Source organism: Rhizophagus irregularis, chromosome 10 (genome assembly GCF_026210795.1).
Source record: "Rhizophagus irregularis chromosome 10, complete sequence".
Lineage (NCBI taxonomy): Eukaryota > Fungi > Glomeromycota > Glomeromycetes > Glomerales > Glomeraceae > Rhizophagus > Rhizophagus irregularis.
In genome coordinates this window covers 1267522-1293010 of record NC_089438.1, presented here as the reverse complement: position 1 = coordinate 1293010, position 25489 = coordinate 1267522, and the positions used below count along the sequence as shown (strand labels likewise).

At 24.9% G+C, this 25489-nt stretch overlaps 4 protein-coding genes across 4 annotated transcripts; 3 read left to right on the top strand and 1 right to left on the bottom strand.

The window, feature by feature from the left end:
* Positions 1-5682: 5682 nt before the first annotated feature.
* Positions 5683-6011, top strand: OCT59_001787 (uncharacterized protein; the record flags this gene model as incomplete). The annotated part of the gene is made up of 2 exons (XM_066144079.1): positions 5683-5755; positions 5830-6011. The coding sequence occupies 2 exons, from the start codon at positions 5683-5685 to the stop codon at positions 6009-6011; spliced, it is 255 nt and encodes an 84-aa protein (XP_065995279.1).
* Positions 6012-7289: 1278 nt separating this feature from the next.
* OCT59_001786 (uncharacterized protein) lies at positions 7290-7618 on the bottom strand (the record flags this gene model as incomplete). Its single annotated transcript, XM_066144078.1, has 2 exons — positions 7290-7471; positions 7546-7618. The coding sequence occupies 2 exons, from the start codon at positions 7616-7618 to the stop codon at positions 7290-7292; spliced, it is 255 nt and encodes an 84-aa protein (XP_065995278.1).
* A 9307-nt stretch (positions 7619-16925) lies between these two features.
* Positions 16926-20879, top strand: OCT59_001785 (uncharacterized protein; the record flags this gene model as incomplete). The annotated part of the gene is made up of 2 exons (XM_066144077.1): positions 16926-20412; positions 20863-20879. 2 exons carry the CDS (start codon positions 16926-16928, stop codon positions 20877-20879), a joined length of 3504 nt encoding a protein of 1167 aa, XP_065995277.1.
* A 607-nt stretch (positions 20880-21486) lies between these two features.
* Positions 21487-21762, top strand: OCT59_001784 (uncharacterized protein; the record flags this gene model as incomplete). The annotated part of the gene is made up of 1 exon (XM_066144076.1): positions 21487-21762. One exon carries the CDS (start codon positions 21487-21489, stop codon positions 21760-21762), a length of 276 nt encoding a protein of 91 aa, XP_065995276.1.
* Positions 21763-25489: the final 3727 nt, after the last annotated feature.

The following is a 25489-nucleotide window of genomic DNA, read 5'->3' as shown; positions in this document are numbered from 1 at the left end:
GCCCTTAATCACGCTACCTTATCTATCGATTTAAATCAGAATCCTAATCTTCCAACATTACTACCTTATCATTACAAAAACGACTACATTAAAATTGGATCACTCAATATTCAAGCGTACAATAGAACACCGAGCAAATATATGTATAGGTAACAATATATGGGACTCAACCAACATTATAAGTATTTGGCCAACGTTAAGAATATTAATCATGTGATACAAATTTCACAATTAATCAAAGTATTTTTAACCCTTTTATAAAAATTAATCAAATTTGACGATAAAACAATAACCATTTTTTTAAATGTGTTCTTATAATATTTATTTAAAAAATTTAAAAAGGAAATCGTATCTAATCAACTCTTAATACAATAATCCAGTCGATATAAAAAGTGTATAAAAACATAAGAATCATCAAAAAAAAAAGAATGAAAAAAATTGACCTTAAAAATGAAAATAAAGAAATGTATAAAAAAAAACGTACGCATAGAAAACAAAACATATAAAAATTCTCTGATAAATAATCACTATAAAAGTATTAAAATATCGGATGCATTTTGAACGGATTGTTGTTAAAAGTCGGAGCAAACATAGGTTCCTTGGACACCCCAGTGATTTCCCTTTGGTATTTTTTTACCTTAAACCAGTAATACTTGAGTTTACGATCACCGTGACGTCTTCCAAAGTGTCTTTCAACGTTTTCAATTATTTTCCTCCAATTTATAATTTTATTACAATTAAGATACACAAATATTTCATTATCGATAAAATTTTTCTCTTGTAAAGTTAACGAATCGCCACACACTAATAAAAGAAACATACACATTTGTTAATTTATAATTTTTTCGCTTTTTAAATTACTGAATATACTTACAGCGTGGATCGAGAGTGTTTCTCCAGCTAAATTATAAAAAAAAAAATAATTTAAATTTAATAAAAATTAATTCGTAAAAAAAAAAAAATTAAACTTGCCGGAAAATTATCTGTCTCTTGTTACGATCAGGAATCTTCTTGGAGATTATATCGAAGCAGTCAGATCGGTGATGAAATATTTTCATTGTATTAACAATAATTGCATCAATCTACGAGAATAACATCAAAAAAAAAAAAATGTTTCTTATCAATTTATTCTTTTAAAATAAATAAATATAAATAAAAAAAAAGAAAAATATTAATATACATCTTTGTTGAATGATGCTCGTGGCATTTTTTTTTTAATAACTGAGATAGTGAATTGAATTTAAAATATTTGATTTTTTTTTTAAAAAAAAAAAATTCACGACAAATCACCCACATATTTATTAGGTATTTATCAACATAAATCAAATATATTATAATAAAAAAACTTTTTGTTATTCGCAGGTATTAGGTATTTTTTTGTTTATCGGAACTTACGTCTGAATTCCAAAAAAGGGGTTGGGTTATTTCAAAAAAAAGAAAAAATAAATTTTTTCTTTGACATGTAACTAGAGTAACTTGGTAATTATTAGTGAGTTATAATCATTATACTGTCAGATTGACTCGAAAATTTTGGGTCGGGTCATCAAACGTTTTTATAATTAAATATAAAAAAAATTGATTTTTTTATTAAAAACGTCAGACTTGACGTTTTTATGATTAAAAAATCATTTTTTACGTTAGATTTGATTAAAAATCAAAAAAATTGATTTTTTTGGTTAAAAACGTAAGACTTGGCGTTTTTGTAATTAAAAAATCAAAAAAAAATGATTTTATTAATTAAAAATGTCAGACTCGACGTTTTTGTAATTAAAAAATCAAAAAAATGTTTTTTTTAGTTAAAAACGTCAGACATGACATTTTTGTGATTAAAAATAAAAAAAAATGATTTTTTTAGTTAAAAAATGTCAGACTTGACGTTTTTGTAATTAAAAAAATCAAAAAAATGACTTTTTTAATTAGTCACCAATCGGTCACCAATCAGGTTAGTTAAAAAACGTCAGGCTTGACGTTTTTGTAATTAAAAAATCAAAAAAATGACTTTTTTAGTTAAAAAACGTCAGGCTTGACGTTTTTGTAATTAAAAAATCAAAAAAATGACTTTTTTAGTTAAAAAACATCAGGCTTGACGTTTTTGTAATTAAAAAATCAAAAAAATGACTTTTTTAGTTAAAAAATGTCAGGCTTGACGTTATTGTAATTAAAAAATTAAAAAAAATGACTTTTTCAGTTAAAAAACGTCAGACTTGACGTTTTTGTAATTAAAAAGTCAAAAAAAATGACTTTTTCAGTTAAAAAACGTCAGACTTGACATTTTTGTAATTAAAAAATCAAAAAAAAAAATGACTTTTTTAGTTAAAAAACGTCAGACATGACATTTTTGTGATTAAAAATAAAAAAAATGATTTTTTTAATTAAAAATGTCAGATTTGACGTTTTTTTGTAATTAAAAAATCAAAAAAAAAAATGATTTTTTTAGTTAAAAACGTCAGACATGACATTTTTGTGATTAAAAATAAAAAAAAATGATTTTTTAATTAAAAACGTCAGATTTGACATTTTTATGATTCAAAAAATTATTTTTTACGTTAAATTTGACAATTTTGTAATTAAAAATCAAAAAAATTGATTTTTTTAGTTAAAAACGTCAGACTTGACGTTTTTGTAATTAAAAAATCAAAAAAATGATTTTTTTAATTAAAAACGTCAGACTTGACGTTTTTGTGATTAAAAATCAAAAAAATATTGGTTTTTTTTAATTAAAAATGTCAGACTTGATGTTTTTGTGATTAAAAATCAAAAAAATATTGATTTTTTAATTAAAAATGTCAGACTTGGCATTTTGTAATTAAAAATCAAAAAAATATTGTTTTTTTTAATTAAAAATGTCAGACTTAATGTTTTTGTAATTAAAAAATCAAAAAAAATGATTTTTTTGATTAAAAACGTTAGACTTGACATTATTGTAATTAAAAAATCAAAAAAATGATTTTTTTAATTAAAAACGTCAGACTTTGACATTTTTGTGATTAAAAATCAAAAAAATATTGGTTTTTTTAATTAAAAACGTCAGACTTGGCATTTTGTAATTAAAAATCAAAAAAATATTGTTTTTTTTTAATTAAAAATGTCAGACTTGACGTTTTTGTAATTAAAAAATCAAAAAAAATGATTTTTTTGATTAAAAATGTCAGATTTGATGTTTTTGTAATTAAAAAATCAAAAAAAATGATTGTTTTAATTAAAAACGTTAGATTTGACATTATTGTAATTAAAAAATCAAAAAAAAATGATTTTTTTGATTAAAAACGTCAGACTTGACATTTTTGTTATTAAAAAATCAAAAAAATGATTTTTTTAATTAAAAAACGTCAGACTTGACATTTTTGTGATTAAAAAATAAAAATCAAAAAAATATTGGTTTTTTTTAATTAAAAACGTCAGACTTTAACATTTTTGTGATTAAAAATCAAAAAAATATTGGTTTTTTTAATTAAAAACGTCAGTCTTGACATTTTTTGTTAAAAAAATAAAAAATGATGAAAAAACGTTTTTGCGTTATTTTTTTTATAATTTTATATGGAAAAATGCCAAAACGTTTTTTTCTTAATAGTAATGCAAAAAAAAAGTTTTTGGCATTTTTTTTAATAATATTATATGAAAAAACGCTGAAACATTTTTTTTACAATTTTTTTATTTTTTTGCAATATTTTATGAAATTTTAATGATCAACAAAAAAATGAAATTATGCAAATATTGAATGATGCAACAATTTAACAGGGACTTTTAGTGGCACAGGAAGAGTTTTTGCGAAAAGTTGGCATTAGAAGTTTTTTTCATTGTCATTGTCATTGACATTGACATTGACATTGACATTGACATTGACATTGACATTGTCACTGACATTGACATTGTCATTGACATTTACATAAAGTTATATAAGATTAATCTGAGAGTTTTTTACCAAAAAGGAAATTTTTTTATAAAAAGGGAAATGATTTTCAATTTCGAGGCAATTCAGCAGGTGTTTTAATAACAAATTGAGAAATGATTTCCATAGAAAATCTCGTGACAAAATTTATAATAAATTTAAAATAAATGATCAACAAAAATGATCAACAAAATCGTTACTAGTTTTATAAAAAACGCCCAATAATATGGCAAGCCGTACTGGTCAAAAGGTTGATAACTTTTCATCATGTTTCATGATAACTTTTCATCATGTTTCATGATGACTTTTCATCATGTTTTATGATAACTTTTCATCATGTTGACATGATGACTTTTCATCATGTTGATCATATTTTTCATCATATTTTATGATGTTTTTCACCATGTGACATGAAATTTTTTCATCATGTGTTGAATAATCTTCATCATGTTTCCTAATATGAAATTTTAACTAACCAAAAATGTCTTACCAAACTACTGGTTTTTTGATGTTCAGATTTAGAAAATAAGAAATTTTTTTTTTACAAACTTAGAAATTTACCGATTTTCTGGTATTTTGCCATTACACAAATATATATCACATAAAAAATTTTATCACATCACATTAACAGTATATGAACAAAAGAAAAATAATTCAATAAAAACAATACATATACATAAATGTAGGTTGTAAAATTTTTCGTATGGGAAGAGTTCGTATGGGATATCTTTGATAGAAAATATTTTTTTGAGATTTTTTGAGTTCATATGGGAAGAGTTCGTATGGGACTTTTTAATAAAGATTTTCTTTTTTGTAGGGTTCGTATGGGATATTTTTAATAAAAATTTTTTTTTTTTGAGATTTTCTAAGATTCGTATAGGATATTTTTGATAAATAAAGATTTTTTTTTTAAGAATTCTATGGGATGATAGATAAGTTTTTTTTGAAAGATTCTAGGACCCTATAAAAAATATGTATATGGAAAGGATACGTTTTGTATACATTTTATGTACGTTTCTATAGATTCCGTATACAAATTCTGTATATTTAATAAGTAATTCGTTATTTGAACATTTTTTTAAAAAACTAATGTATACGGAAAAAATTAATCATGCGGAATGTATACGGAATTTTTAAACTTAATATTTTTAGAAGATAATTTTACAAAAATTCCGTATCATAACACGAGATCACATGATTGTTTATTGTTTTGTTTTTTGTTTTTTATATAAACCCTTACTTTGATGAGTTTGATCTTCCGATCTTCCTTTCTGTCTTTCCTTTCCTTTCTAAATTTTTCTTCTTTCTCCGTCACCCCCTTTTAAAAATAATTTTTTTTTTGTACCTCACTTTAAAAAAAATTTTTTTTCGTCACTCTCATTTGAAAAAAAATTTTTTTTCGTCACCCCTTAAAAAAAAAATTTTCTTTTATTCCCACTCTTCTTTTTTTTAAAAAAATATTTCTTCTTTCTATTTCTATTTCCTCTTTATAAAAAAATTTTTATTTTTCTAACTTTGACATCCTCCCTTTAAAAAAAAAATTTTTTTTTAACTTTTCTAACTTCGTTATCTCTTTTTTTATCAAAATATTTTTTTTGGTTTATTCTTTATTCCCCTTTCTTCTTTATTTATATTTAATTTCATAGGCCAGCAGATTTTTTTTGTGAGAATACTCAGTTTCTTTTCTTTTTTTTTTTTTTTGTAGATCAGTTTGGGAGTCCTTTTCTTTTTGTAGGATGATTCAGGATTTTTTTTCTTTTTTTAGGTCAGTTCAAATTTTTTTGTTTTTTTGTATGTTGGGTTCAGATTCTTTTCTTTTTGTAGGTTGTTTCAGTTTTGTTGCTTCAGAGTCTTCTTTTATTGTAGGTCAGTTTTGGATTTATTTTGTTGTTTTGGTTTCTTTTTCATTAGACGCCTCATAATTCTTTTCTTTTATGTAGGTCAGACATTCTGGAGTTCTCTCTCTTTTTTTGTAGGCATGCTGACCTTTGGTGACTTGGACGATTGCAGATGGGGGTTTTGTTTCCAATCTTTTTTTTTTGTTCTTTTAAGTTGTTTGACTCCAAATGAACCTGAACTTATAGATAATTTAGGTGCAATAGGTGGTTTTAATAAAGAGTGAATTTTCATTTGTACTTTAATTGTATTTACATAAATCTAATTTCACTTTATTAAATTAAATAAAAAATAAAAAATAAACATAGTAAACTGTAATACAAATAGTAAATTCAGTGACCAAATCGTATAAATTTTGTGATAAAATCAGTGATCAAATCATGTAAATTCCATATGAATTCCATGCAAATTCCATATCCAAACCATATATTTAGTGATACAGAATTGTGCATTTTTCCGTATCCTATTATGATACGTTATTTCTAAAGAAAAAAAATTGTATAAAAACTTTATAAAAAACGTATCCAATTTTTTTATAGGGATGGGATATTTTAAATAAAAAATTTAATCCAATTTTTTTATAGGGATGGGATATTTTAAATAAAAAATTTTTTTTTTGAGATTTTCTAAGATTCATATAGGATATTTTTGATAAAGATTTTTTTTTTGAGATTTTCTTAGAGTTCATATGGGAGGATGTCTTTGATAGAAAAGCATTTTTTTGAGAGATTCTAGGATTCGTATGGGATATTTTAAATAAAAATTTTTTTTTTTGAGATTTTCTAAGATTCATATAGGATATTTTTGATAAAGATTTTTTTTTTTGAAATTGTTTTAATTTGATAATTCATCAAATAACGTTGCGAGAACGTTTTTTAATATATAATTCAATAAAAAAAAAGTTCACTGTTTTTTTCAATAATTTATTAAAAGTATTGTAATAACGTTTTAATTCAATAAAAAAAAGATTCACAATGTTTTTTTCAATAATTCATTAAAAGCATAGCAAAAACGTTTTTTAATATATAATTCAATAAAAAATTGGTTCGCAACATTTTTTTTATTGAATTATACATTAAAAACGTTCTCACGGTGTTATTTGATGAATTATCAAAAAAACTCTCAAAAAAAAAAAATTATCAAAAATATTTTATGTGAATCTTAGAAAATCTCAAAAAATTTTTTTATTAGAAATATCCCCCTATAAAAAAATTAGATACGTTTTTTATAAAGTTTTTATACGATTTTTTTTCCTTAGAAATAATGTATCATAATAGGAATGCACAATTCTGTATTACCAAAAATATGGTTTGGATATGGAATTTGCACGGGATTTATATGGAATTTACATGATTTGATCACTGATTTTATCATGAAATTTATACGATTTGGTCACTGAATTTACTATTTGTATTACAGTTTACTATGTTATTTTTTATTTTTTATTTAATTTAATAAAGTGAAATTAGATTTATGTAAATACAATTAAAGTACAAATGAAAATTCACTCTTTATTAAAACCACCTATTGCACCTAAATTATCTATAAGTTCAGGTTCATTTGGAGTCAAACAACCTAAAAGAACAAAAAAAAAAGATTGGAAACAAAACCCCCATCTGCAATCGTCCAAGTCACCAAAGGTCAGCATTCCTACAAAAAAAGAGAGAGAACTCCAGAATGTCTGACCTACATAAAAGAAAAGAATTATGAGGCGTCTAATGAAAAAGAAACCAAAACAACAAAATAAATCCAAAACTGACCTACAATAAAAGAAGACTCTGAAGCAACAAAACTGAAACAACCTACAAAAAGAAAAGAATCTGAACCCAACATACAAAAAAACAAAAAAATTTGAACTGACCTAAAAAAAGAAAAAAATCCTGAATCATCCTACAAAAAGAAAAGGACTCCCAAACTGATCTACAAAAAAAAAAAAAAGAAAAGAAACTGAGTATTCTCACAAAAAAAATCTGCTGGCCTATGAAATTAAATATAAATAAAGAAGAAAGGGGAATAAAGAATAAACCAAAAAAAATATTTTGATAAAAAGAGAGATAACGAAGTTAGGAAAGTTAAAAAAAAATTTTTTTTTTAAAGGGAGGACGTCAAAGTTAGAAAAATAAAAATTTTTTTATAAAGAGAAATAGAAATAGAAAGAAGAAATATTTTTTTAAAAAAAGAAGAGTGGGAATAAAAGAAAAATTTTTTTTTAAGGGGTGACGAAAAAAAATTTTTTTTAAAGTGAGGTACAAAAAAAAAATTATTTTTAAAAGGGGTGACGAAGAAAGAAGAAAAATTTAGAAAGGAAAGGAAAGACAGAAAGGAAGATCGGAAGATCAAACTCATCAAAGTAAGAGTTTATATAAAAAACAAAAAACAAAACAATAAACAATCATGTGATCTCGTGTTATGATACGGAATTTTTGTAAAATTATCTTCTAAAAATATTAAGTTTAAAAATTCCGTATACATTCCGCATGATTAATTTTTTCCGTATACATTAGTTTTTTAAAAAAATGTTCAAATAACGAATTACTTATTAAATATACGGAATTTGTATACGGAATCTATAGAAACGTACATAAAATGTATACAAAATGTATCCTTTCCATATACATATTTTTTATAGGGTCCTAGAATCTTTCAAAAAAAACTTATCTATCATCCCATATAATTCTTAAAAAAAAAATCTTTATTTATCAAAAATATCCTATACGAATCTTAGAAAATCTCAAAAAAAAAAAATTTTTATTAAAAATATCCCATATGAACCCTACAAAAAGAAAATCTTTATTAAAAAGTCCCATACGAACTCTTCCCATACGAACTCAAAAAATCTCAAAAAAATATTTTCTATCAAAGATATCCCATACGAACTCTTCCCATACGAAAAATTTTACAACCTACATTTATGTATATGTATTGTTTTTATTGAATTATTTTTCTTTTGTTCATATACTGTTAATGTGATGTGATAAAATTTTTTGTGATATATATTTGTGTAATGGCAAAATCGGTAAATTTCTAAGTTTGTAAAAAAAAAATTTCTTATTTTCTAAATCTGAACATCAACAAACCAGTGCACCCCATTCGGGTGATCATCAAAGGTTATAACCTTACGATTTATGTCACAAATGCATAGGTTATAACCTTATATGGGCGGCCCATGGGCCATAATTTAATGTCACGTGACCCGATTTTTAATTCTGGCCCAACATGCGCAATTTTGGCATGTTAATTTTGGAACACGTTACATGCGCTAATTACTGTACATGTTACCCAAATGTAACATGCGGTGATTTAGACGCATGTTACGGATGGGTAATATGCATTAATTCTGGCGCATGTTACTCATTCATAACATGCGCTAATTTGGACGCATGTTACGCTTCTGTAACATGCGTTAATTCTGGCACATGTTACTCATCTGTAACATGCGTTAATTCTGATGCATGTTACGCTTCTGTAACATGCGTTAATTCTGGCGCATATTACTCATCTGTAATATGCGTTAATTCTGGCGCATGTTACTCATCCGTAACATGCGTTAATTCTGGTGCATGTTACGCTTCTGTAACATGCGTTAATTCTGACGCATGTTACTCATCCGTAATATGCGTTAATTCTGGCGCATGTTACTCATCTGTAACATGCATTAATTCTAGTGCATGTTACGCTTCTGTAACATGCGTTAATTCTGGCGCATGTTACTCATCCGTAATATGCGTTAATTCTGGCGCATGTTACTTATCCATAACATGCGTTAATTCTGGTGCATGTTACGCTTCTTTAACATGTGTTAATTCTGGCGCATGTTACTCATCCGTAATATGCGTTAATTCTGGCGCATGTTACTCATCTGTAACATGCACTAATTTGGGTACATGTTACTGGCACATGTTCCCTATAGTAACATGCAGTAACTCTAGTTCATATTCCTTACTGTAACATACAGTGATTTTAGTACATATTTTTATATCCAAAATACCAAATATTTAATACTGAGTATTACCAAAATCAATGCATATTATATTATAGAATATTGCATATTATGCATTAGAAATATATATAACTTTATTAAAGATGGCCATTTTTTTAAAATCAAAAAAATAATAAAACAATAAAAATAACAAAAAAAAAATAAATAAAAAAAAAATAAACAAAAAAAAAATAAACAAAAATAATAAAATAAACAAACAAAAAATAAATAAACAAAAAAAAAAAACAAACAAAAAAAAAAACAAACAAAAAAAATAAATAAATAAAACTAGCAAAAAAAAAAAATAAAATTATAGAAAAAAAAAATAATAAAATTAATAAAAAAAATAAAATTAACAAAAAAAAAAATTAACAAAAAAAAAAATAAAATTAACAAAAAAAAAAAAATAAAAAAAAATAAAAAATGAAAAAAAAAATTAAATATATAGGAATAAGAAAAAACAAATGATTATTATATTTGCATCAGTAACAAAATAAAATAAAAATAACAAAAAACAAATGATTTGCATTTTTTTTTTGTTGTTTTTTTTGTTTATTTTTTTTTTTGTTTATTTATTTTTTTTGTTTATTTTTTTTTTTGTTTATTTTTTTTTTGTTTATTTTTTTTTTGTTTATTTTTTTTTTTGTTTATTTTTTTTTTTATTTTTTTTTTGTTTATTTATTTTTTTTTTGTTTATTTTTTTTTGTTTATTTTTTTTTTGTTATTTTTATTGTTTTATTATTTTTTTGATTTTAAAAAAATGGCCATCTTTAATAAAGTTATATATATTTCTAATGCATAATATGCAATATTCTATAATATAATATGCATTGATTTTGGTAATACTCAGTATTAAATATTTGGTATTTTGGATATAAAAATATGTACTAAAATCACTGTATGTTACAGTAAGGAATATGAACTAGAGTTACTGCATGTTACTGTAGGGAACATGCGCCAGTAACATGTACCCAAATTAGCGCATATTACGGATGAGTAACATGCGCCAGAATTAACGCATATTATGGATGAGTAACATGCGCCAGAATTAATGCATATTACGGATGAGTAACATGTGATAGAATTAACGCATATTACGGATGAGTAACATGCACCAGAATTAACGCATGTTACAGAAGCGTAACATGCACCAGAATTAACGCATGTTATGGATGAGTAACATGCGCCAGAATTAACGCATATTACAGATGAGTAATATGCGCCAGAATTAACGCATGTTACAGAAGCGTAACATGCACTAGAATTAACGATGCTTACGGATGAGTAACTATGCGCCAGAATTAACGCATATTACAGATGAAGTAACATGCGTCCAGAATTAACGCATGTTACAGAAGCGTAACATGCACCAGAATTAATGCATATTATGGATGAGTAACATGCGCCAGAATTAACGCATATTACGGATGAGTAACATGCGCCAGAATTAACGCATGTTACAGAAGCGTAACATGCGTCCAAATTAGCGCATGTTATGAATGAGTAACATGCGCCAGAATTAACGCATATTACCCATCCGTAACATGCGTCTGAATCACTGCATGTTACAGATGGGTAACATGCGCCCAATTTATCGCATGTTACGGATGAATAACATGCGTCTAAATCACCGCATGTTACATTTGGGTAACATGTACAGTAATTAGTGCATGTAACGTGTTCCAAAATTAACATGCCAAAATTGCGCATGTTGGGCCAGAATTAAAAATCGGGTCACGTGACATTAAATTATGGCCCATGGGCCGCCCATATAAGGTTATAACCTATGCATTTGTGACATAAATCGTAAGGTTATAACCTTTGATGATCACCCGAATGGGTGCACCAGTAGTTTGGCAAGACATTTTTGGTTAGTTAAAATTTCATATTAGGAAACATGATGAAGATTATTCAACACATGATGAAAAAATTTCATGTCACATGGTGAAAAACATCATAAAATATGATGAAAAATATGATCAACATGATGAAAAGTCATCATGTCAACATGATGAAAAGTTATCATAAAACATGATGAAAAGTCATCATGAAACATGATGAAAAGTTATCATGAAACATGATGAAAAATCATCATAAAACATGATAAAAAGTTATCAACCTTTTGACTTAGTACGGCTTGCCATACAATAATATCTTTTTATTGTTTTAATCTGTAAATCCTCATTAGTAACATAATTTCTAATATTGAATTCATAGAATCTGTTTTTGTGGTTATGGTATATTTCGTAATAGCCTACCTAATTGGTCACAAAAAGATTGTACAACTCATTTTAAAGTGCAATTAGCCTAAAAAGTTGGAGAGTTTGAGATAATGAATTAAATAAATATGGTAAATCGGATAAGCATCATATAACAAATGATAGGTTGAGACTCTACAATTTTGAACACAATGTATAAATTTGGATTGCAAATGATTTCATGATTTTGCATGATATTTTTAATTGGATAATCCAATAAAGGAAAGCTATTGTTTTTTGATCTTTAATAAAAAAACTATTTAACAAATAAAGTTTATTATTATTACAACATAATATTTGTAGATACCTTTACAAAGCCTTTCAAAATATCAAATTTAAAATTGTAAAATTCCAAATTTGGTCTGAGAAACTTCTCATCAGAATTTTTTTTAAATTAATAAACGTTTTTATTATTTATCATGATACTTTAAATTATCGATATATCATATATCGTTGGTGAAAAATTATTGGTTCTTTAAAAAATGATTTTTTATTTTTATCTTAAATTTACATAATCATAAATCATTTACGTTTTTGTTAGTTCTTTTTTCGGAATCGGAAAATCCTAATTTTGATAAAAGAAATATCTCATTAAAGTTTAATACAGGAACTTGATTAATTAATTAATGCATTATTATTTATGTATCATTTGTCGTTCTCCCTGAAAGTTAATTTTAAATATTGAAAGTTTTTTTCAACATAAATTATTACAGCGGATTTCGGATTATTCCGAGATCAAATAAGACAAAAATTAATTTTATAAAAGTTATTCTATTAAAAAAAGAATTATTATAATTCTATTATAATATGTACATAACGATAATATAATTTAATTTATTAATAGATAAATATATTTGATAGCAAAATGTAATTAAAATAAACTATTTTAATAATAATAATCGGGAGGAAAAAAAACTATTATGATTAACCGTTGTCTTACTCGGACTTTCGGCCTATTATAATTTAATCCAAAAAAAGGATTTCATAATTATTTTGATCAACCACTAACATGTTTATTGAAACAATCAATGCATACGATTGTCATTTCTATTATTTCTATTTACTTAATTTTTCAAATATATTCAATATATTCGGTCCTTTAAAATACCTCCCGTGCACACTTGCACACCTTTTAAATATAATTGGGTTTTAAAACAACAAATCAAATTTAGTTATGAAAAAACATTTTTACTTCACGATTATGATATCGAAAAGGAATTACAAAAATTGGAAAAGAATTTTAAAATTTTTTTAAACGTTCAAATAAATAATTTTTTTCGACGCATTCCATGGAATTCCGTGGAATTCCATGAAGATTTCCACGATTTAACGGCGTCTGGAATCCAAGAAAAGGTCGACTTGTGAAATTTACAAATTTTGAAATTTAAAGAAATGGAGACATTGTAAATAGTTTATCCTTTGTTATTATTCGTCTAAATTTCAATTGGGGTTCTTTAATGAATTTAATACAAAAAAAATAAATCATTTTATTGCCAAGTTCTGAAATGACATATAACAAGGATCTATTGTATGGAGATTGTGAATGGCAATTATTTTAATTACAAGTTATATTGCAATTTAATGTCCTTTTATTTTTTAAAGAAATAATATCGTAGTTTCGTTCATTACTTTATTGTGGAACCATGTACGACTTTTGGATATATTGTATGGTTACTTTAAAGGGTAAGTTAAAATCAAAATCAGTTTATCTTATCGTTATGTTAAAAATTAATTAAGTGAAAAATTTTCACTTGTCTTTGGGGATTATTAATGTTTATTAACTACAGGTCAATTAAATATTGTTAAATTTTATTGAGCTAACTAGTTAATATAATAGAGCAGGTTTATTGACTTTTAACGTAATATAATATTTAAGACGCTCATATATAATTGGTACAATAAATGTTCTTTGTTTACCTTTGTTTACCTTATTTCTTGACGAAATTATTTCTTTTTCGAAAGTCATGCTTTATTCCTCATTTATTCATTTGAAACATATAAATAATAAGAGGTTATATAGATTATATAGTTCTTTTAATCATATGATTAGTTAGAAAAAAAATTAAAATTTTTTTTCACGACTAGTCAAAAAATAGATAAACTTTTTATTTAATATCCGTTTTTAAGTATATAAGCGAAAATAGTTTAATGATGGATAAATTTATCATTTATCAATATCCATTTTTTAATAAAGTATACAAACGAATTAATTAAAAAATGAATATACTGTATATATTATCGTCTCATATTCAATTTTTTCAAAATTTCGTTAAATAAAGTGATTCTAATTAAAGAAAGCGTTGTAAGTTGATGTGGATTTTCTAAAAGTCGATGATAAGAACATACCATGTAGGAATCAAAAGTGATGAAGTCAACCTATAACTTATGCTGTCGATTGAACAAAATTTATTTTTTTTAAAAAATAATTTTAGTCGCGAATCAAATTATAACGGTTGAAATTTACTTGAAAATCTTTCAAGAGTATTGGACTTTTAGATCATAATCCAAAACCATTTATTCGGAAAAAGGTTTTTTAACAATAACAGGACGTTATAAAATCATACCTATTAGTATAATTTCAATATTTTACGTAAGTTATAAATCAAATCAGTTAAATCAGATAAAATTAATAAACGTTAATTGTTTCAAAATTATTAATTATTAAATCATTATGTTCAATAATTTTATGATAGAAATCTTTAAAATATTTTTTCTTTATTCACAGAAATTTTAATATCTCTGCGATCAGGCTGTCATATTTTCCTATATTTAATTGTTTTTAATAAAAAAGGATTTTAAAAAAAAAGATGAATTGATTTTTTTTTCTTCAAAGTATAATAATAATATTTTAGAATCTTCATATATAACAAGTAAACATTAAACATGGCAGGGAGCTTCAAATATTATTGAATAGTAAAAATTTATTATTCGTTTATATTATTAAAGAGTATGACTTGATCATAGATTAATTGGATATATTTTTAATCCTTGGTTGTAGATTTAATTATTTCATCAAGTCATCTCTCTATGTTGATTATAAAGAGTAAAAATTAATAACATTGATTTCAACATTATTGGCTTGATTTAAAATCGTGTGGTCGGCTGTTTTTTGGTCAAATCTGTTACTAATAGCAAAGATAACTTACAAATAGCAATTAAAAAACATTTAATATTTTGTTCGGTTAATAATATCTTTAAAATTTTAAATTAGGTGATAAATAATTATAATTGTACTTACTTATCAGGACCTGGTTAATAATTGGTATCGAGGATTTTTTCCGCCAGTTATAAACTGACTGACAAATTAGTATATCCAGGATGATAAAAAGGTCATTTACTGACCTTCATTATTTTTTGAATAATAACCCATTTATATACTACTAGATCAGTAACCTAAATTGTATTTGTCAGAAACTTCTAAGTCGATTAATTGAAGGTCACAAACACAAACTATTAAAACAAAAAAAAAAATTTCTATCAAAATTTTTTAAAATAAAGCTTTTAAAATAGAAAATACCCAACGATATTCATAATAGGTTACTGTTGTATGAAGCGCCGTACTGATCAAAAATTCTGGGTAGTTACCCCGGATACATCCAGGCCCTATGAAAAAAAATTTCTTCAAAATATACTTAAAATGTACTTATATATTTTAAAATATATCTAAAATGTACTTAAAATTTTTAAATGTACTTATAATATACTTAAAATTGCAATTTTAAGTATATTTAAAGTATAAAATTTTATACTTAAATTACATTTAAAATATACTTAATTGCAATTTAAATATAATTTAAGTATAATTTAAGTGCAAAATTTTATACTTTAAATATACTTAAAATTGCAATTTTAAGTATATTTTAAGTATATTTTAAAATGTTAAGTATATTTTAGGTATATTTTAAAATATTAAGTATATTTTAGGTATATTTTAAAAAATACATAAGTATATTTTAAGTACATTTTAAAGAATTTTTTTTTTATAGGGAGGGTAGTGGTTTTTTACATCGTCATGACGTCATGTGTTGGATGGTGAATCACGGACTAATTATTATTTTTGAGCTAAATTTTTTTTATCATGATTATTTTACGTATCAAATTGTAAGAAATAACATTTATTTTTCAAGGAATAGTTTATATATTTTATCCTTATTAATTTTTTTAAACCTATGATATCTTTATTTTTACTTCCTAATATTCCTTACATCTAGAGTTAATGGCTTTCAAGCAATGCCCTATAAAATTTTTTAATATTATTTGTATTTGTGAGTATAACTGAATTTTTTAATTTATAATAATCATTTATCGTCAAATTTCTGAGAACAGAGAAAATTACTATTGAATGTAACACCAACACTAATGCAAGTTATCACATTTTTGAAAATCCAAAGCGAAATAATTTAATTATTATTAGTATAATGATTTTGTACATCTATATACTAAGTTTTATTTGCGAAAATATTCAATTTTATTGGAGAAAATTATGATAAAGATGCTTCTTAAAACTTTTTAAAAATTAAACTTGTTTTTTTTCTAACATTTTATTATGGAAAAATTGACTACTTAATTATTGGCGGTCATACTAATTTTCGCTCCTAGTTCCATTGATTCTGGCTGGTGAACCGGGTCCGATTGATCAACATCCGGAATTTTTTTGATTGTAATCATTTGGATCCTAATTCCATATCGGATTCGGGCGAAATTAGTATACCAAAATTGACTAAATTATTGGCATGTTCAATGCTGATTAGTGCATCGGAAAAAATATAGCCCGAAAAAAATATTTTTTTTTTTTATAGAGACTTCTACTTTTGGTTAAAATATTCCTTATTCATCGACATGCATAGCACAAAAAAAAATTAATTTTTTTTTTCCAGTAAAATAAATCTTTAAAATAACCAATATGGAAACTACTAATAAAACAGATACAGTAAACAGCAAAAATTGTTTATATTGCAATAAACCTTTTATTAATGAATTATGGTGTAAAAGATGTATTAATTCTTTAGAAAAATTAACAGAAAATGGGGATGAAGAAGCAATGTTTAATTTAGCTAATAAATATTATAATGGAGAAGGAATAGAAAAGAATTTAGAAAAAGCCTTTCATTGGTATCAAAAAGCAGCAGAAAGTGGTGAATTAAATGCAATGTTTAATTTAGCGATATGTTATAAATATGGAGAAGGAACAGAAAAGAATTTAGAAAAAGCTTTTCATTGGTATCAAAAAGCAGCAGAAAATGGTAAAGAAAATGCAATGTTTAATTTAGCTATATGTTATGAAAATGGACAAGGAACAGAAAAGAATTTAGAAAAAGCCTTTTATTGGTATCAAAAAGCAGCGGAAAATGGTAAAGAAAATGCAATGTTTAATTTAGCTATATGTTATGAAAATGGGGAAGGAACAAAAAAGAATTTAGAAAAAGCCTTTCATTGGTATCAAAAAGCAGCAGAAAGTGGTGAATTAAATGCAATGTTTAATTTAGCGATATGTTATAAATATGGAGAAGGAACAGAAAAGAATTTAGAAAAAGCTTTTCATTGGTATCAAAAAGCAGCAGAAAATGGTAAAGAAAATGCAATGTTTAATTTAGCTATATGTTATGAAAATGGACAAGGAACAGAAAAGAATTTAGAAAAAGCCTTTCATTGGTATCAAAAAGCAGCAGAAAATGGTGAAGAAAATACAATGTTTAATTTAGCCATATGTTATGAAAATGGAGAAGGAACAGAAAAGAATTTAGAAAAAGCTTTTCATTGGTATCAAAAAGCAGCAGAAAATGGTAATACCAATGCAATGTTGTATTTAGCTATATGTTATAAATATGGAGAAGGAACAGAAAAGAATTTAGAAAAAGCTTTTCATTGGTATCAAAAAGCAGCAGAAAATGGTAAAGAAAATGCAATGTTTAATTTAGCCAATGGGTATTATAATGGAGAAGGAACAGAAAAGAATTTAGAAAAAGCTTTTCATTGGTATCAAAAAGCAGCAGAAAATGGTAAAGAAAATGCAATGTTTAATTTAGCTATATGTTATGAAAATGGAAAAGGAACAGAAAAGAATTTAGAAAAAGCTTTTCATTGGTATCAAAAAGCAGCAGAAAGTGGTGAATTAAATGCAATGTTTAATTTAGCGATATGTTATAAATATGGAGAAGGAACAGAAAAGAATTTAGAAAAAGCTTTTCATTGGTATCAAAAAGCAGCAGAAAATGGTAAAGAAAATGCAATGTTTAATTTAGCTATATGTTATGAAAATGGGGAAGGAACAAAAAAGAATTTAGAAAAAGCCTTTCATTGGTATCAAAAAGCAGCAGAAAGTGGTGAATTAAATGCAATGTTTAATTTAGCGATATGTTATAAATATGGAGAAGGAACAGAAAAGAATTTAGAAAAAGCTTTTCATTGGTATCAAAAAGCAGCAGAAAATGGTAATACCAATGCAATGTTGTATTTAGCTATGTGCTATAAATATGGAGAAGGAACAGAAAAGAATTTAGAAAAAGCTTTTCATTGGTATCAAAAAGCAGCAGAAAATGGTAATACCAATGCAATGTTGTATTTAGCTATATGCTATAAATATGGAGAAGAAATAGAAAAGAATTTAGAAAAAGCCTTTTATTGGTATCAAAAAGCAGCGGAAAATGGTAAAGAAAATGCAATGTTTAATTTAGCTATATGTTATGAAAATGGGGAAGGAACAAAAAAGAATTTAGAAAAAGCCTTTCATTGGTATCAAAAAGCAGCAGAAAGTGGTGAATTAAATGCAATGTTTAATTTAGCGATATGTTATAAATATGGAGAAGGAACAGAAAAGAATTTAGAAAAAGCTTTTCATTGGTATCAAAAAGCAGCAGAAAATGGTAAAGAAAATGCAATGTTTAATTTAGCTATATGTTATGAAAATGGACAAGGAACAGAAAAGAATTTAGAAAAAGCCTTTCATTGGTATCAAAAAGCAGCAGAAAATGGTGAAGAAAATACAATGTTTAATTTAGCCATATGTTATGAAAATGGAGAAGGAACAGAAAAGAATTTAGAAAAAGCTTTTCATTGGTATCAAAAAGCAGCAGAAAATGGTCATACCAATGCAATGTTGTATTTAGCCGTGTGTTATAAAAATGGAGAAGGAACAGAAAAGAATTTAGAAAAAGCTTTTCATTGGTATCAAAAAGCAGCGGAAAATGGTAAAGAAAATGCAATGTTTAATTTAGCTATATGTTATGAAAATGGGGAAGGAACAAAAAAGAATTTAGAAAAAGCCTTTCATTGGTATCAAAAAGCAGCAGAAAGTGGTGAATTAAATGCAATGTTTAATTTAGCGATATGTTATAAATATGGAGAAGGAACAGAAAAGAATTTAGAAAAAGCTTTTCATTGGTATCAAAAAGCAGCAGAAAATGGTAAAGAAAATGCAATGTTTAATTTAGCTATATGTTATGAAAATGGACAAGGAACAGAAAAGAATTTAGAAAAAGCCTTTCATTGGTATCAAAAAGCAGCAGAAAATGGTGAAGAAAATACAATGTTTAATTTAGCCATATGTTATGAAAATGGAGAAGGAACAGAAAAGAATTTAGAAAAAGCTTTTCATTGGTATCAAAAAGCAGCAGAAAATGGTCATACCAATGCAATGTTGTATTTAGCCGTGTGTTATAAAAATGGAGAAGGAACAGAAAAGAATTTAGAAAAAGCTTTTCATTGGTATCAAAAAGCAGCAGAAAATGGTAATACCAATGCAATGTTGTATTTAGCTATATGTTATAAATATGGAGAAGGAACAGAAAAGAATTTAGAAAAAGCTTTTCATTGGTATCAAAAAGCAGCAGAAAATGGTGAAGAAAATGCAATGTTTAATTTAGCCAATGGGTATTATAATGGAGAAGGAACAGAAAAGAATTTAGAAAAAGCCTTTCATTGGTATCAAAAAGCAGCAGAAAATGGTGAAGAAAATGCAATGTTTAATTTAGCCAATGGGTATTATAATGGAGAAGGAACAGAAAAGAATTTAGAAAAAGCTTTTCATTGGTATCAAAAAGCAGCAGAAAATGGTGAAGAAAATGCAATGTTTAATTTAGCCAATGGGTATTATAATGGAGAAGGAACAGAAAAGAATTTAGAAAAAGCTTTTCATTGGTATCAAAAAGCAGCAGAAAATGGTGAAGAAAATGCAATGTTTAATTTAGCCAATAGATATTATAATGGAGAAGGAACAGAAAAGAATTTAGAAAAAGCCTTTCATTGGTATCAAAAAGCAGCAGAAAATGATGATAAGGATGCAATGATTAATTTAGTCACATGTTATGAAAATGGAGAAGGAACAGAAAAGAATGTGGAGAAAGCATTTTATTGGTATCAAAAAGTAGGAGAAAATGAAGTTAAATTAGTATGTAATGAATGCAAGCAACTATACATTGATTACCAGTGGTGTCAGCAATGTAATACTAAACGATTTCAACAAGATTTTTCTAAATGGACTAGTAAAAATGAATTTGTTGATAAATTTATTCAAGAAGCACAATTAAATGCTAAAAATAGTTATGAATTTTTAGAGTGGATACCTTATAATAGATTGTCAGGGATTAATTATTATGATAAAGGAGGATTTAGTGAAATTCATAAAGCTATCTGGTTAGATGGACCTATTTATAGTTGGAATTTTAACAAACAACAATGGAATAGATGTAATTTTCAAACAGGTTATGAGGTTATTCTTAAAACACTTAATAGTTCATCAGACATAGATAGTAAATTTCTGGATGAGGTATATTATTTATATTTAGTGGTAATTTTATTTTTTTATGCATAATGTTTAACAATTTTTTTTATAATTTGTATAGTGGAAATATTATTATAATTGTCAGAAAAAATCATTTTCAAAATTTATTCAATTCTTTGGGTTTACCCAAGATCCAAATAATTTAAATTATATAATTATAATGAGTTATGCAAAAAAAGGAAGTTTGAGAAAATGTTTATCTGATATAATTAAATATAAGTGGCAAGACAAGTTAAAATTATTGAAAAAAATTATACTAGGACTTAAAGTAATTCATGAATCAAATTTAACTCATGGTGATTTTCATGATGGCAATATTTTAATGTCAGATGATTACAATGAGTTATTTATTATTGATTTAGGATTATGTAAACCTACAAGTGATTTACAAGATTCTGTCAATAATAAAGTTAATGAAATTTATGGAGTTTTACCTTATATGGCGCCTGAAATATTAAGAAAAAAACCTTATACACCAGCAAGTGATATTTATAGTTTTTCAATGATAATGTGGGAATTTACATTAGGTATCCCTCCGTTTAATCATGAAGCACATGATTGTCACCTTAGCCTAAGTATTTGTAAAGGGAGACGTCCTGAAATTATAAAAAATACTCCAAAATGTTATATAGATTTAATGAAAAAATGTTGGGATTCAGATCCTTCTAATAGACCAACCATAATAATGCTTGAAAATATTTTATCTGAATGGATTAGGGGTATTAGTGAATATTATAGAATAAACAGGGATGGAAATTATGTATTTGTAGTACCTGGTATTAATAATCAATTAAAAAATGATATGTTGGAATTTGTAGAAGCAGACAAAACTTTAATGCAAGAACAAGCAAATACTTCTATTATACAATATCATTTACAAGCATATTATACAAGTCGCAAACTTACTGAAATTTTAGTTCAAGAAGAGACTCAAGGTCTTGATTGTATAATTGAAGATTAATAATTCTATTATTTATCAATCATCACTCATGTTACCCCAAATTTTTTTTATTATAATATCCATATTAAAAATTATATAACATAGCATAATCATTAAATATGGAGTAGATTAAAGTTGGCTAAAATTAATTTAATAAGTATAAATTAATGATTTTCAAATGTAATTACAATGTCAAAATTTTTATTGTGTTAAATCAAGAATTTTCATTAAATTCCATTTAATACAGTGTAAACAAGTATAAAATCTAGCATATTTATAGTTTTTCAAATTCTAATATAATGAACCACTGAATAGAGTGTAGAATTTTCTGTCAATGAATTCCTTCACTACGGAAAATTCAGTTGTATTTGTAAATACCTTATCGAAGGACAAAAATGCATTATGACATTGATCTGCATGTCACCACAAAAGTTTCTATTTTAACAAGTAAACGTTAAACACGTCAGGGAACTTTAAGCGCTTTATTTGAAGATTTTGCCTTCAAAATTTCATCCGGGATCTGGTCCAGAAGAGCTCAGGTCAGATCTGAAATCTGGCAGGGTATTAGCAACCAGCACTTATTGCATACAATTTTTTTTACTAATTTTAATTAAATAATCTTTTCGTTTAAAAGTTGATTCTCAGTCACAATTTATACTTCGAAACTAAATCCTTCTTTGGGTATAGAGGCTTGGGCGGTTGGCAGAAATATTACCAATCAGCACGTCCATAAGGGTAGATTTAAGTGTTATTACTTTCTACAAAGATGGACCACTAATTATTTAGATGGTTTCAAAATTATTGGGTCTTAAATTTAACAATAGGAAATTTATTTTAAGGAAATTGATTTCAGATTTTTTTTTCAATGATAAATGGTAATTTTATATAGAATATAGGCTTTTAAACTCTTTATTTTGAATTATATAAACAATTCTTGACAATTAATACATCTGGTTTAATATTTGATTTACATTCTTTGTTGAAACTTTTTATATCTCAGTACCATTACAAAATTTTATATCCTAAACTTATTTTTCTTTGGATATGATTTTCGTATTCTTTACCATGTTGCCATATTATTGTGATTGATATTCGTGCATTGTTAATAAGACGATGTACAGTAAAATTTTTAATTCCTAATCTTTCTAATCTTTCGAAATTGGTTCGGCAAATAATTTGTTGCATAAAATATTTTTTTATTCAAATTTTTTATTCTTCTTATTTGAATAAATAATTCTAACAATATAATTTTCTTCATTAATTACGTTGATTTTTTCTAAGTTTACATTCGATTTTACTTCATCAGAAAATCATTATGAATGGCGCAGTAATAATAGTATAATATTCTGAATAATTATAAAAAGAACTTTTTTAATCGGAATGCTATGGGTACTTTGAAAATTTATGCGAAAAAAAGGGATCTTGTTAGTACTACTCTGTGCTCAAGACCATGAGCTTGTAAGTAAATATTAAACCACTAAAAGATTACCTGATTGTTTATCGTGGAAAGGTTAAAAATAAAAAAAGGAAAGGTCGATACTTAAAAAAGGAAACTGTTCAAAAACTAATTTTATGTTATAAACGTTAATGTTAACGTTATGTTACATTTCGTTCTATCATTCCGTACGAAACGAAACTTAAAGCAAACCCATACCCACCCATCACCAAAGGATGTTATTGTGGGAACAATAAAGAATAAAACTGATTTAAATTCAAATATTTTAGAAATAAATAAAATAAATGACCTGATAAATGCTACGACGACGAAGTCACCATCAAAAATATATATATATTTTTATTTTATCGTATTTTATGATTATTCTTTAAGCTCCCTTCGAAGTTTTAATGTTAACTTATTATACTAACTAGCCCGTAGGCCTGGGCGTTACCCAGGTTCGTCAACGTTGATGAAATTTTAAGGTTTGGTTTATAAGAGGTTAAATTAGTTGTTTTATTATAATTAAATTGTAAGAATAATTATTTTTAAATTAAAATTTATATAAGCTTAATATTATTAATTCACTATTATAATTTAAACTTTAAACTCTATTCTTTTTTCTATTATATAAATTTAATATTATGATCAATTTTTAAATAATTTAATTCTAATCATCATACTGAAATACTAACCCCAATAAATACTAATCCTACCCTAATATAAAACTAATACTAACATTAACCTAATACTAACCCTAATCCTAACCCTAACCCTAATTCTAACCCTAACTCTAACTTTAACTCTAAACTTAACTATAAACTTAACCTTAATTCTAATTCTAACTATATCTCCTACTAATATAATTAGTAAAATTAATTTTTGTTAGTATAATTTATTAAAGCAGTTCAGATAATATTTTGCATAATAAATTATACTAAAAGTAACCCAAATAATATTTTATATATGAATCATATCAAATATATAAAAGTTTTGATAACTTGCCTTTTAGGTTAAATAACCTGGATTAAATTACTTAAAATTTATAATTTATATTAATCATTTTTTTTTAAAAAAAAAAATTATTTGTATTGTTATTTATTTTACTTTATATAATTTGAATATTATAGAGTATAATGATCAAGTTTTCTTACATTTTTGATAATGTTATTTGTTTTTGATTGTGATAATTTACATTTTTTTGAAAATTTGGGTAAAATTATATAATTAAATAAATTTTATTTATCAAGGATATATTAGGATAGTAATATATATTAGCTAATATTATTTTAATAGTAACGTTTACTCCCCACCCCCAGGTAAGATTTTATGACCAATCACAACCATTTCACATGGTTTATATTATGTTTAACCTAAAATTTTCTTTTACTCTCCCACTCCCTAAAATATTAGCTAATATATATCATTACCCTTATTATATACTATCACTATATATGGTAGTTGTTGATAAGTGAATTAAAATATAAGTTTGGATAATAGCATTGTTAAAAAATTAAATATGAAATATATATTATTTATAAAGTATTATTAAAATTTAAATATTGGATTTTTAGTTAGAGTTTTATAATTTTGAAAGTTTTTTACTGGTTAGAATGTTAGTTAAATTGTTATTGATTCAAAGTTTGCTGTAATGCTAATCATATTCTTTTAATATATGATTTTTAATTAGTAATAATTGTTGATGAGTGAATTGAAAATATAAGTTTGGATAACAGCATTGTTAAAAAATAAAATATGAAATTTTATTTATAAAGTATTGTTAAATTTAATTATTGCATTTTATTTAAAGTCTTATAATCTTGAATTTCTAATATATGATTTTTAATTGATAATAGTAATAAATAAATTGTTAATAAATTGAAAATGTAAGTTAGATAATAGTATTATTAAAAAATCATTTTATTTATAAAGTATTGTTAAAATTTAAATATTGTATTTTATTTATATAGCATTGTTAAAAAATCAAATGTATTTATTATTGAATTTTTATTTATATAGTATTGTTAAGTATTGTTATAGATTGTTATATATAATATTAAATATTAAAAGAATTAAGTGATTTGCATAAGAATTTCCTTTTTGAAAATTTGTAAACGTCACATGATAGACTTTAATAAATCTTTAATTCCGGCCGGAATTAATGATCTGCATACAAATTTCCTTTTTGGGAAATTTGTGTAACTCGAAATTTCATTTTTCGTTAGGAACAAAATTTCCTTTTTTGGAAATTTGTGTAACGTCACGTGATATATTTAGCTCCATCGGTTGGCTGGCTTGATTGGCAGAATCAGC